Below are 13,491 nucleotides of genomic sequence, written 5' to 3'. Positions count from 1 at the left end.
TAAAAAAAAAAAAAGGCTTATCCAAGTCCGGACAAATATAAAGACAATGCTGGCAGAAGAAAGTGCCAAACAGGCCGTAATCTATATCACTAGCATCTTTTCCAAAATGATTATTACATAAATTATTTGGAGGCTGTAAAGAAGAAACAACAAATGACACATTGTTTTTCTGTCTTCTTGGTGCATGGTAATTATCTACATCAAACCGGGACAGCAGGCCTGAGCGAGATAATGGCTTTCTTAATTCTCTCCACAGCAGCCTCAAGGGTTGTGAGGGATGCTGCGTAAGAGATGCGGATGCAGCTGTCATCTCCGAATGCACTCCCGGGCACTAGCGCAACCTGTAAGCATAATAAGCAGTCATTACCCAACTAAAGAGGATGAACTGTTCCATACGCTTTTCATTCCCCCCAAACTCCAGATAGAGTATATAAGAAATCATCCACAGCTTTTTGATTTATAGTGGCATAACAGAAATATCCATCACTTCCCAACCACTTCAATGAGGAGCACTTAAATAAAAAGTTTGAGAAAATAATACTGATACAACACCCCATGAAACATACCTGACCCTTATCCAGTAGATATCGGCAGAGCGACTCAGAATTCTCAATCTTACCAAATCCTTCGGTATCAGTCCCATAGTAAAAGCTGAAATCCAGGAAGAGATAGAAAGCTCCCTGCAAGTGGAAAATGTGATTATCAGGTGGAGGAAAAACTGAAAAAGGGAAAAGTGCAATCTGACAGAAAAATCAAAGTAGTCATCCAAAATAGGTAAAAGAGATGAAAGCAAATTGATAATTGAACTCCGTACCTGGGGTTCTGACATCTTGACACCCTCCAGTTCACCAAAGCTTTTAACCAAGAAATCCCTCCTCTCCCTGAATGCTTGTACCATGATAGAAACATCTTCCCCACCGGCATAACCCATTCCTAGTGCTGCAACTGCCGCTTTTTGTGAGATACTACTAGCGCCTGAAGTGAACTGGAATAAAATATACTAGAATCATCAGGAGCTTTCAGTACGTTATGAGCAACATGGAATGTAATTGAAAACAGCAGTTTGAAATGCTGAAACATTTACACAGAAATTAAACAACAAATTAAGAATCATTATTACAAAGGAAAATACTACATGCTACTCCATCATCTCACTCTTATCTCACTATGATAAAGCGACAATGTCCAACTTTTGATGTTTTTTCCGAAGAGATGATCCAAGGATAATGGAACCTACCACATTTACAAAGTGGAATGAAAGCAAGATTATCAGACCATCTTAGTATACATTCCTCACTCATTACACGCTCACGTTGTCTTTCTCCCCAACAAGCAGGGGTGTCATATCATGCCCTCCAAAACAATTTTTTTGGTCCATATCACTTTGCTTTTGCATGCCCCTCTACATGCTCCTCTCATATTTTCTTCTATATCACTAACTTTAATATATCTGAATGTTAAGATCAACAACTTTGCATGCCAAAGCATGCCTACTATTTAGAAAATGAGGTTTTCCAGTAAACTTGTTACCCATGCAAATTAATTCCATCAACGCTTCAACATCTGCAAGTGTAGATCCAGGAAAAATATCTGAAGGAACAAACTAGAGCAGATTCAAATCAAACTCACAATGCAAATCCTGAAGTATTCAACTCTACTCAATCAGAAAATTTTCCAATAAGATTTACTTGTCCATGTTTTGAGAACAATCACAAAGACTTTGATGTGGCATGCATTGCAAGTGTTCCAATCTACCTGGATCAATATAGTTTAGCAAGAAGTCCTTAAATAATCAGTCTGCAGAAAATGTATTGCCATAAATTCTGACACTAAAATGGATCAAAATGTCAACACAATCCAGTGGGACAACAAGAGAAGACTGGGTAGTAAGAAGCCCTTTGTCAGGTTCTCCACTGTTGAATTCTTACTACACTTGTTGGAATCAACAAAGTGCATGATGCAAAGTTTCAGTTTCAGTCATAGACAGATGCACATTACTAAAAATATGATAATACCTGACTCTGGATCTTTCCACATGCAGCAACAAAGTGTTTTGGACCAGCAAGATATCCAAGTCGCCAACCAGTCATTGCAAATGCCTACAAAGTCCCGTAATCTAAACATCAATTCTCAGAGTAAGGCCTATGACATCAAGTATTAACATACAGCCACGACAAGGTGATGCATGGTGGATCCATATGACAGAAGAGAGTAAATGAAAAATTAATCAATGGAGACCAATAGCAGTGGTATTACTTGCCTTCGAAAATCCATTCACCGTCAGAGTCCTCTCCCACATGCCGGGCAAGGAAGCAAAGCTTGTATGAGTTGCTGGAGCATAGATTATGTGTTCATATATTTCATCACACAGCACCTGATGTAAGATAACAAAAGAAAGTTTCAAATTGAATTCCTAGCAACATTGAACGTATTCAAGTGCAGGTCCTTAGGTGCAGGTCAAGAATTATACCAGAAGCCGGGGATGCTTTGCCACAACTTGAGCAATCTCTTCCAGCAATCTCTTGGGGTAAACAGATCCTGTTGGGTTGGATGGAGAGCAAAGAATCAGCAGTCTCGACTTTTCAGTGAGTTTGGATTCAAGGAGCTTTGGATCTAAAAGAAAATTTTCGGAGAGGCTTGTCGGAAGAATCACAGGTGTTGCATCAGCCAACCTTGCCATTTCTGGGTAACTCACCCAAAATGGAGCTGGAATTATAACCTGCAAAATTAGTGCTGTTAGGTAAATGAATGCAACTTTCACCTATAATAAGTATTTCAATGGGTCAAAAACCTTCATATCAACATTTATCAACAATGAAAAAAGGTATTTCCAAAAACCCCATAGCTTCCAGATGATGAGGAAAAGAAGAAAAAATCCACACAGCAACCAATCTACAGAAGCCAACACTATAAACAGCTAGGGATGAGAGAGGAAAAAAAAATCCATCCAGCATCCAATGTACAAAAAGAACAGCCTAAACAAGTTATTTCCTTGTTTAATACAGAATGCCGAATTGCCAAGCTATCCACATTTAGGAGAATTAAGACTCCAACAGGTTTGTATATTCATACTTTCAAGTAGCTTTTCAGTATTTTAACCTAATTGAAGTGACGGCTAAACAAGCGCAAAAAAAGTGAAGATTCCCGAAAGGCAAACTTGTTCCAAAGTGTATATTCAAGAAATTTGATAGCAAATTGTATCAAATGGACAAAACTCAATACAAAACTGATAATGCAGTGTTTTACCTCATCTCCAGGAGAACAAACTGCAAGCAAGGCTTGATGAATGCTCTGCTTGGCCCCGTTGCTGACCAAAACCTGATCAGGCGTGTAAGAGATCCCATTCTCCTCTGCACAAACACAATTGTCCCAACTCAGAAATTGAACCCAATCCATCAAAGTATAAGTATTTCTTCGAGTTGTAATAAAAGCAACCCAAGTATTGCAAGCACTAACCCTTCAACTTGTGACAAATTGCTTGGCGGAGTTCCATAGTCCCCGCATTCGGAGTATATCTCGTGTAACCCTCTCGAATCGCATTTATCCCCGCCTAGCGTTCAAGAAAAAACAGCGACAGTAAAATAAAAACTAGAATTCGATAAAACAAAAACATTAGCTTTGAAAATATATTATATGCAGTAAAAACCTCAGCTATGGGAACCGGGGTATCGAAATCAGGTTCCCCGGCGGCTAACCGAATGACAGGTACTCCAGCTTGTACGAGAGCCGTGGCCTGGTCCGTTATGGCCACCGTTTTTGAAGGCTTCACAGAATTCACTCTGGGGCTAAGAGAGATATCAAGCTCCATCGGGTCAAGCCCAATTTGCTCCCTGACAACCGCACTTACGACGCGGGATTTCACCAGTCTCGTACCCTCTAAAGACCTACAAAAAATGAGAATCTGAGAAGGAAAAGAAATGATCTTTAATTCGGTTGAACAAACAGAGAAATAGTTCGGTAACATACGTGAGGGATAGGGAGCGGAGCGGATAGGTGAAAGACAGGGATCTGAAAGTGGGCTCCGAACTGGAGTTGAGTCCGAGGAATTCGCCACCGAAACGGAGACGTGGTGGAATGGTGGATGAGCTCTGGAGCGACAGAGCCATCTAGGCACGGATTTTGTTTGATTCTACTGGGATCGTGTGGAATCTACGGAGTGCGGGGAGTTCGTGGGATTTGATTCCGACACAACAAAAGCAAAACTTTCGAAACGAGAGGGAATAAAAATGGAAGTCCATCGTGGGTTGGTGGGGTTGGTGGGAAGAAAGAACAAGTTGGGTTTGGTTTTGAAAAAGGAAAATAATATACTTACTACTCTATTATAATTTATTTATTATTTTTTTATATTTAATTTTTTAATTTTTAATTGTATTTAATGATTAAAAAAATAAATATTACTAAAATTATATATATTTTTTATTTTTTTAATAATTAAGAATATTAAAAAAATACTTAAAATAAAATAAAATAAAAATAAAAAAATTTGTAATATATTTAAGTAGTGAATGGGTAATAATAGAAAAAGAAGCTTATCACTACCCGTTAAAAAATGCTACTATTTAGGCTTGCTACTGTGGCGGCTGCCGCTTGTTTATTTTTAAAGGATTAAGTAAATATTTTTTAATAATATTATAATTTTTAAAATTAAAAAATATATATAAAAAATTACACAAAATATATTAACAAGAGCACTCAACGGTCGCTGTACAACCGCCCAAGAGTTGGATCACGTTTTGGTTAGGTTTAATAAGTGAGATGTGAATTTTTAATTTTAGATAAAAGTTTAAAATATTATTTATTAATATTATTATTATTTTAAAATTTAAAAAAGTTGAATTTAAATTTAAAAAATTGAATTATTTATTATATTTAGTATATATTTAGAATTACAGTGAAAAATATATCTTATAATTTTAAAATTTATAACTCATAATTTAAATAATAAACTCTATTCTTCAAAAGTTGTTTGCTATTTGATAAATATATATTTAAAGTATTTTTAAAAATATATAGTTATCTAGATTAGTTTTTCGATAAAAACTTCAATTTAGTGTTTTTAAAAAAAAATAGACTTTGAGCTTTTTTAGTTTATTAAAATATTTTTTTATAAATTTATCAAATATATCAATATTTTTTAAAAAGATTTTTAAATAGTTAAAAGTACTTTTTAAATTTTTTTAATGTGAAACTTTTAAAAAATTATAATAATAAAATGAAACAAAATTTTATCTTTTATCTTTCTTGCTTAAAAATTAAAAATACTTTTTAAATTTTAAGAATGAGTTTTGCTATATAGAAGCATAATCGCGTACTAATCTGTATACCAATACTGATTTATTCATATTTAAAATTTAAATTAATACTGTTTTTAATAAAATCCACTTTTTAATCAATCACATCACATTAATATATAGATTAATGTATAATTATACTTGTAATTATATTTTTTCTTTAAAAATATCTATAAATAAAAATAATTTATAAATAATAATAAGGTAACATGAAAAATTTTGAGAATAGTTGTGGTCAAACACAGCATAAGCCGCCACTCAGATGTGGATGGTGGGCTTGCATCTCAGCCGTCCTCCTTACCACGTGTCTTCAAAATGAGTGCTTCTTAGATTTTTTTATTTCTTTAAAAATTGCGCCATTTCTATTTCTTCCCATTTTTCTTCAATTTTAAAAGTTTAGATAAGCATAACAAATAATAAAAAATAAGAATAGAAAGTTAGAAACACAGTCATTGTCCTTATTTGTGTAATATCATAGGGGCGAAAGTTTCAATTGGGAAATAAGAGAATAGACTCGAATTAGACTGGACCGGCCTAATTTTGAATTGATCAAATCTGAAATCAATTCTTATATTTTAAAAATTAGTTAAATTTGGTCCGATTTCGATTATTGGCTTTCATATATAATATATAATATATGAAATAATTTTATAATATAATTTATAACATAAAATTTTAGTCTTAAATATATATATAATTTATATATATATATAATATATATAATTACATTGACACTTGATTAAAACTAAAAAATTGAATCGAATTAAATCGAAATCAGTAAAATCAGAAATAACGATTTATAAGAGTAACTAGTCTTGGATCTATTTTTAAAAATATAAAATCGGTGTATATTGATTTAGTCTCAAAATATATACAAAACCGGACCGGTTATTCCCCTTAATACCTATGTGGTTTTGCTTTTATTTATAGCATGATTCAAAGTAATTACACATTGATATTGTTGAAAACTTTATATTAATAATAATAAATGTGATTAGACCCACCATACATGTTTTTCTTTTTCTTCTTCTTCTTTTTTTATTTATTTTTGGCAAATATTCCTCTTTTACTTAAAGGTGATATTAATTTATATCACGCGGTACCACCAAACTAACTTTGGATTATTATTTTGAAAAAAAAAAAAAAAAAAGTTGATCCAACTTTTAAGGGAGAAAATATCAACTCAATATATTTACGTAACATAACCTTTTAAAGATAAAATTAATTGGCGTTGCTGAGTTTTACACGGTCAAAAATTTTACCTTTTTTATTTTTATTTTTTTTTTCATATTGATTTTGTCTACTATTTTTTAAGGAATATATACAAGACTTGCATATGTTAGAAGTATATATAGAAATTATATTTCATTGCATGCAAGCTATCATTAAGCCAGAAACAAGAGTTAAAATATGAAAAAATCAACATGACTAAAAGCGTCATGATTGCTTAAACATCTATTCTAAAGCATCTTGCTATGGACGATTAATGCCAAACTTAAAAACTATAGTGAAAGAAAAATGCTAAATGTAACCGTCTCATGTAATCGCCATCCAACTGGCTCCACGTCAATAATTGAAACGAGTGTGTTTCATTTAAGTAGTAGGCAAGCGTGAATTAGGATTTGTGCTCATCGTCGATTTTCTCTAGGCTATTAGCATTATTTCTAGAGTACGTTATAGTAGTATATAAGAGTCATTCTTAGTGTTCAAACACCAATATTGGATTAGCCAATGAGCTCAAGCTCAAATGACACGGCTTCTTTCCATTATAACTATGTGGAAAGTAAGTTTATGGGTTGGGGTTTGGGGAGGGGAGGGGAGGGGTGGGATTGGACATGCGAGTAACTTTTTGGTTAAAATATTTAGAAAATACAAATTAGGCAGCCATAAAGCCAACCTAATTCGAAATAGAGTAAAATTAGACTAGAACGATGAAGAGCTATCACCTAATGGGAAGAAAATAATGCAAAAGAACTACACTACAATTTCAAGCAAAGTCGGATTCTAATGGAACTTTCTTTGGTGGAGAAAGTCCTATGAAATCTGAGCTGTGGCCTTGCACAAAATGCTTCAATGGAATCTACTCTGATTTCCATTCAAAATGTGATCTTTTTCACATCTAGTCTATTACTCGTTCGAAGAAGAAGAAAAAAATCGCCTTTGCTTTGTTGCTTCTAGCATTTTTCTTTCTTTTCTCGGTGGGCAAAGGTTCAACTATAGAAAATGGAGTGTTATATAAAAACTAGATTAGACCAATCTATAAATTGCTAAAAAAGATCAAAATTTCTGGGTTATGGAATGGAATCTGCCTTCCTGCAGCCTGTGTATCGTTTTCGGAAGAAATTTCTTTACTTTTTGCTTTTTGTTTATTTTTTATTCCATGTAAGCTCTATGTATAGCCAGTTGTCGGGACAAATCCCCCGATTCCACATGCCGGTTGTCCCTAACAGAATTGTATGAAAAGATATCCACAACCACGACACTAATTGAGTAGTGGATGGAGTAAGTTGACTTTGGATTATAATGCAGTCAACGGCATGCTATTTGCACTAACTGGTCATTAAATATATGGGTTAAATACTAATTATAAAAATATGATGTTTTTTTTTTTCATTTTAGTACTCTCTAAGTCTCAACTTCAGTTTAAACTTAAAAAAAAAAAAAAAAAAAAAAAAAAAGTATCAACTTCAGTCTATTAGGGTGGTGAAAAATAATTCATTATTATTTATTATTTTATCATTATTTTTCACATATTTTTATTATTATTTTGTCATACTATTTACTACTATTTAATAATTTTTCATTACTATTCATAGAGTATATAAGATCACATCACTACACAAACGCAACCTTCACCATTTCATTATAAATATGGTAGACTCAATATCTTTGTTACCCAGATGACTAACACAAGAGTGGAGTGAATTGAGTTGTCTTTAAAAATTATAAATTATAAATCAAATACACAATATAAAATATAAACAAAATACGAAACAACAATAAATATAAAAAATAAGGGTAAGAGAGAAGCAAATTCAGTATGTTAACGAGGTTCAGCTCCACTGTTTACGTGCTCGCCTCAAGCTACCTCTTGAGGATCTCCAAATTCACTATTCAACCTCATTCAGGTGGAGAGAGAAACCTATTACACATTTGAATAACACCGCTACAAAGGATCCGTGTAGAACACCCTCTACACTTGCAATCACCTTACACGTGGGGATTCAATTATTTCCTGTGTAGAACACTTTCTACACGCACAAGGGTTATACACACCCTTTTACTGATACAAGAACTGATAGTAGGTAGGTTATCAAAGAACACTCCTCAATGAATGAAATAAAAACAATACAGTGCAAACTATATATTTCTCAAGATGAACATGGGTTAAGGCTCAATGCTTAGAAAAGAGAGAATAAAAGTTTTGAATGAACGTTATATACTCTGGGTGTTGTAAATGTGAAGCTCTCAAATGATCTATTTATAAGCATATGAGACTTCATATTCCAATTTAAAAAGATTCACATGTCAAAGATAACATTATTTACTTTTCAAAAATTCAAATAAAAGTTTCTTCTTTTTCATTTGTCAAAGACAACATCATTCACTTTTCAAAAATTTTAAATATAATTTTTTTACTTTTCACATATGACAAAAGGAATACACTTTATTTTTTAAAATTTTCAAACAAAATCATCTACCTTTTACATAAGTAAAAAAGAGCATCAATCACTTTTAAAAATATTCAAATAAAACATGTACATGTGAAAGATGACAATCAATTATCTTTAATATTTTTTAAATTTTCAAACAAAATCATCAACCTTTTGCATAAGTCAAAAAGAGCATTAATCATATTTAAAAATATTCAAATAAAGTATGCACATGTGAAAGCTGACAACTAATCATCTTTAATATTTTTAAAATTTAAACCTTTAATCATGTCATGCACATATGAAAGATGACAATCAATCATCTTTCAAAATTTTCAAATTTAATTTTCAAAATATTTATGCACATATAGAAAATGTATTTTAATACTTTATGATAAAATATTAATTTTGAGTCTTAATCCTAATTTTGAATTTTTCAGGAATTTAAAACATTACTTTATGATTTTAATGTGAACTTGTTCCCTTCTTGCTCATGCTTGATTCCTTGATGTGCTTAACTCTATTGTGTAGACAATTTGAGGTTGAGACTCCTTTATTCTTTGAATTCATTTTTTATTATCAAAATCGATAAAATTATGTGTTTATTTAGTATAAACACATTATTTCTCAAAACCTCCTCAAACTCGTGATGGTGAGGTCAACTGGAGTTTGGAAACAAGATCACCAAGCCAACTAGGTGGATGTGATTTCATGAAAATGTTAGCAAGATTATCTTCATATGGGACTAAGTGTAACTAGAGGACATCATGCTAAAGATGAGGGTGGATGAAGTGACAATCAATCTCAATATATTTGGTACGCTCGTGGAACACATCATTGTGCACAATCTAGATGGCAATGCGATTATCACAGTGAATAGGAGAGCTGGTAGATTGAGGAACACACATATCTTTCGAAAGCCAGCGCAACCACAAAAGTTAACATGTTGTATTAGTGAGGGCATGATGCTTAGTTTTAGTGCTAGAACGGGCAACAACGGATTGTTTCTTACTATGCCATGAAATCAAATAAGTACCAAGTAAAAAATAGTAACCAGTGGTAGAGTGACGATCAATGGGATCACCAGCCCAGCCTGCATTAGAATAAGTCTGTATCTCAAGAGATAAGTGTGATGAGAAGTGTAGACCATGAAACAGAGTGCCATTGATATAGCGTAATATTCGAAGAACATTAGCAAAATGGGTAGATCGAGACGTGCTCTTGAATTGACTGACCAGATAAACAACATATAAAATGTCAGGCTCGGTGACATCAAGATAAATGAGACTGCTAACTAACTGTTGATTAAGTGTTGCATCCGAAAGTGAGACACCGTCAGTGGCCAGTAGTTTGGTATTATACTCAAGTGGACTATTGTCTATCTTGCTATTTATCAACCCAGCTTTGGAAACTAAACTAGAAGCATATTTGGCTTGAGTGAGATAATAACCATCCTGACTTGAATTAACTTCTACACCAAGAAGGTAGTTAAGGTATCCCAAATTCTTCATCTCAAAATTTTGACTATGAAAATTTTGAAGATATCGAATACCAGCAATATCATCACTAGTAGTAATCATACCATCCACATTGAGAAGAAGAATGATATTAACTACACCAGTATTACGAAGAAATAGGGCAAATTCATATGGGCTAGAAAAAAAGTCTTGTTGTGAAACCACTAATTGAAATTTGAACCAAGTCTGAGGAACCTGTTTGAGCCCATAAATAGCTCGACGAAGACGACAAACTTTATGTAGAGGATGCTCACAGCCAGGTAAAGGCTGCATGTAAACTTCTTAGTAAGATCACCATTGAAGAATGCATTTTTAACATCTATTTGAAAGAGTTCCCAATGCTGGACAACAGTAACTGAAAGTAATGATTTGACAAAGCTAAGTCTGGCAACAGGAGCAAAAGTCTCCTCATAGTCAATCTCATACTTCTGGGTAAAACACTTTGCAACAAGGAGATCCTTGTAGTGTTCAATTGATCCATCTACCCGATTCTTGATTTTATAAATCTACTTACATCCCACTACAACTTTACTAGGAGGCAAGTTCACCAGATCCTAAGTACATGTTTTGATAAGAGCATCCAATTCATCATACATAACTTGCTGCCAAATAGGGTCAGTACGAGCCTCACGATATTTGTGAGGTTCAAGGAGGGTAACAAGAACAAAAAAACAATAATAATCACGAAGATGAGTAGGAGAAACACTTAACCGACTAGAATGACGAGATTCAGGGAGTTGAGAAGGCTAAAAAGTGGATGGTGTTATAGGTGGTCCATCAAACGCATGAACTTGATTGAAGTAGCAATGGAAGAACTATCTAAGGAGATCAGAATTTCTGCATAAGAGTCAAGAAATAGAGTAATAAAGGGATTAGTGAATATGAGTGAGTGGGTGGAGGAGGAAGAGGAGATCGTGGATAGGCTAGTAAATGGTTTGTATTCACAAAACTCCACATGAAGAGAAACTTGAAGATGTTTGGTGATAGGGTCATAGCAGTGATAACCTTTTTGAGTTAAGCCATAACCCAGAAAACAATATAATTGAGAGAACGGTTCAAGTTTGGTCTATTCATGAGAATGAAAAATAACAAAACATGCACAACCAAAAACTCAAAGCAATGAGTAGTTAGGAACCATACCACAGAGAAGCTCATAAGGAGATTTGTTGTGAAGTATAGGTGAGGGTACATGATTAATTGTATACACAGCTGTAAGAGTAGCTTCAACCCAAAATATTTTAAGTACATAAGTAGAAAGTATAAGAGCTCTTACAATATCAAGGATATGACAATGTTTTCGTTCTGCACGACCATTTTGTTAAAAGGTATAAGGACATGAACGATGTAACAGTGTACTTTGTTGATTTAGGAACTTAAGGAGAGACTTGTAGTTATATTCCATGGCATTATCTGAAAGAAAGACTTTAATGGTATAAGAAAATTGAGTTTGTAACATTTTGTGAAAAGTTTGATAAACACGAACAAGTTCAGAGCGATGTTGTAACAAATATAGCCATATATAACGAAATCCCCCCTCAGTAGGAGTGGGTGCAGGATCTCAAATATCAGAGTGAATTAAATTAAAAGGTGCATACGAAAAATATTCACTTATATTAAAAGATGAATTCATTTGTTTTCCAAGTTAATAGAAGATACAATCAAATGACTCAAACCCTATAGAACCTAGGTGACCTTGGGAGGCCAAAAGGTGAACACGAGGCAGAGAGGCATGACCCAGCTGAGAATGCCATAATTGGGAAGAGACAACGGAGTGAGACATATGGGATGGGAGCTACAAAGAAGAGAGCTCGAACAGACGTATAATCTTATTGCCTGTTCCAATGAGTTGACCTGTCTGAGTATCCTGCACATCAACACCAGCATTAGAAAAAGTAAGGTTAAGACCTAATTTACAAAGTTAACCAATTGAAAGGAGATTTAAGGACAACAAGGGAATAAGGTAGGTGTTGTCAACAAATAAAGTAAGGGAAGAAATGGACCCAATGTGACTAATAGGCAAATATGAACCGTCAGTAGTATATATGGTAGGGTTGGGTGATAAAGTAGGTTTTTGAGAAAGAAAATGGTAGAATCAGAGGTCATGTGGTTGTAGCATGCAGAGTCGAAAAAGTAAGGAGATTTATGTGATTTGACAGACAAAGCACTAGAAGAATGAGATAAAACTTGAATAATCAATGACTCAATGTCAGTAGTAGTGAGAGTGGTGGACAATGAAGAAGGCTCAGTAGCAAACTTAGGAGCTAAGGGAGGAGCCACAATAGTAGCTTGCGACAAGGAGGTCCAAGACTATTTTTGCACTACAATTTACGACATTATGTAATAGAGTGACCAAGACGTTTGTAGCATTTGCAAAAGATAGTATTCAAGGACTGAGATGGAGAACGTCCTGAGGATGTAGATGACCTAAAGGTAGTCTTGGGAATGGCAACAACAACTAAACCTAAGTTTGCATCTTGATATTTTAATGAAGATTCTCTTATGAGATGAGTTCAGCAACTGCAACTTTAAGAGAGGGAAGGGGCTTGCGATAGAAAAGAGATGCCTTAGTAGATTCAAAATCCTCATAAAGTGCGATCATAAAATAAATAAATTTGCGATGATCACCATAAGTTGCACAAAACTTGATATCCTCATAACATTTGAGTTGAGGATCTGCAACATACAACTAATCCCAAAGATTATTAACTTGAAAATAAAAATTAGCGATACACTAATTTGATTCCTGATGAATCTGATAAAGCTTAGTCTCAAGATGAAGCTACAATGAAGCATCATGGGTGCAGTTGTATCGTTTAGCAAGAAAATTTCAAGCAAATATAGCTTACCAAGCTTGGGGAGCAAGGTATGGATGGATGGAACAAAAATGTTGATAAACCAAGACAAGATTTTGTAGTAAATACTATTCCAATCTTCAAGGTGGCATGCAAAAACATCAAGACTCTCTCCCCTTGTTGTTGCTTGGGTGCGATAATATCACCAGAGACATAGTACTACAATTTTCGTCCTCTA

The 13,491-nt window shown here is 33.8% G+C and overlaps 2 protein-coding genes across 2 annotated transcripts; both read right to left on the bottom strand.

The window, feature by feature from the left end:
* Positions 1–50: 50 nt before the first annotated feature.
* LOC122307721 (bifunctional aspartate aminotransferase and glutamate/aspartate-prephenate aminotransferase-like) lies at positions 51–4,262 on the bottom strand. Its single transcript, XM_043120784.1, has 10 exons — positions 3,967–4,262; positions 3,647–3,884; positions 3,457–3,550; positions 3,247–3,350; positions 2,471–2,719; positions 2,261–2,374; positions 2,016–2,099; positions 815–985; positions 567–680; positions 51–341 (listed from the first exon to the last, which is right to left on the bottom strand). The coding sequence occupies exons 1-10, from the start codon at positions 4,104–4,106 to the stop codon at positions 201–203; spliced, it is 1,449 nt and encodes a 482-aa protein (XP_042976718.1). The 5' UTR covers positions 4,107–4,262; the 3' UTR covers positions 51–200.
* A 5,620-nt stretch (positions 4,263–9,882) lies between these two features.
* On the bottom strand, positions 9,883–10,734 carry LOC122306242 (uncharacterized mitochondrial protein AtMg00810-like). The gene has a single exon (XM_043118677.1). The coding sequence runs from the start codon at positions 10,732–10,734 to the stop codon at positions 9,883–9,885; it is 852 nt and encodes a 283-aa protein (XP_042974611.1).
* Between the last annotated feature and the right edge of the window lie 2,757 nt (positions 10,735–13,491).

The sequence above is a fragment of the Carya illinoinensis genome, chromosome 4 (genome assembly GCF_018687715.1).
Source record: "Carya illinoinensis cultivar Pawnee chromosome 4, C.illinoinensisPawnee_v1, whole genome shotgun sequence".
In the NCBI taxonomy this organism is placed as follows: Eukaryota; Viridiplantae; Streptophyta; class Magnoliopsida; order Fagales; family Juglandaceae; genus Carya; species Carya illinoinensis.
This window is presented reverse-complemented; position numbering and strand designations above follow the sequence as displayed.

Bases quoted from the DNA above. Each gene is read 5' to 3' on its own strand.
- LOC122307721 (XM_043120784.1), bottom strand. From the start codon at position 4,106: ATGGCTCTGTCGCTCCAGAGCTCATCCACCATTCCACCACGTCTCCGT. The intron at 2,375-2,470 runs GTATAATTCTTG...ATCTTACATCAG, and splicing joins CAAAGCATCCCCGGCTTCTG to GTGCTGTGTGATGAAATATA. The intron at 2,100-2,260 runs GCAAGTAATACC...GGGACTTTGTAG, and splicing joins CGGTGAATGGATTTTCGAAG to GCATTTGCAATGACTGGTTG.
- LOC122306242 (XM_043118677.1), bottom strand. From the start codon at position 10,734: ATGCAGCCTTTACCTGGCTGTGAGCATCCTCTACATAAAGTTTGTCGT.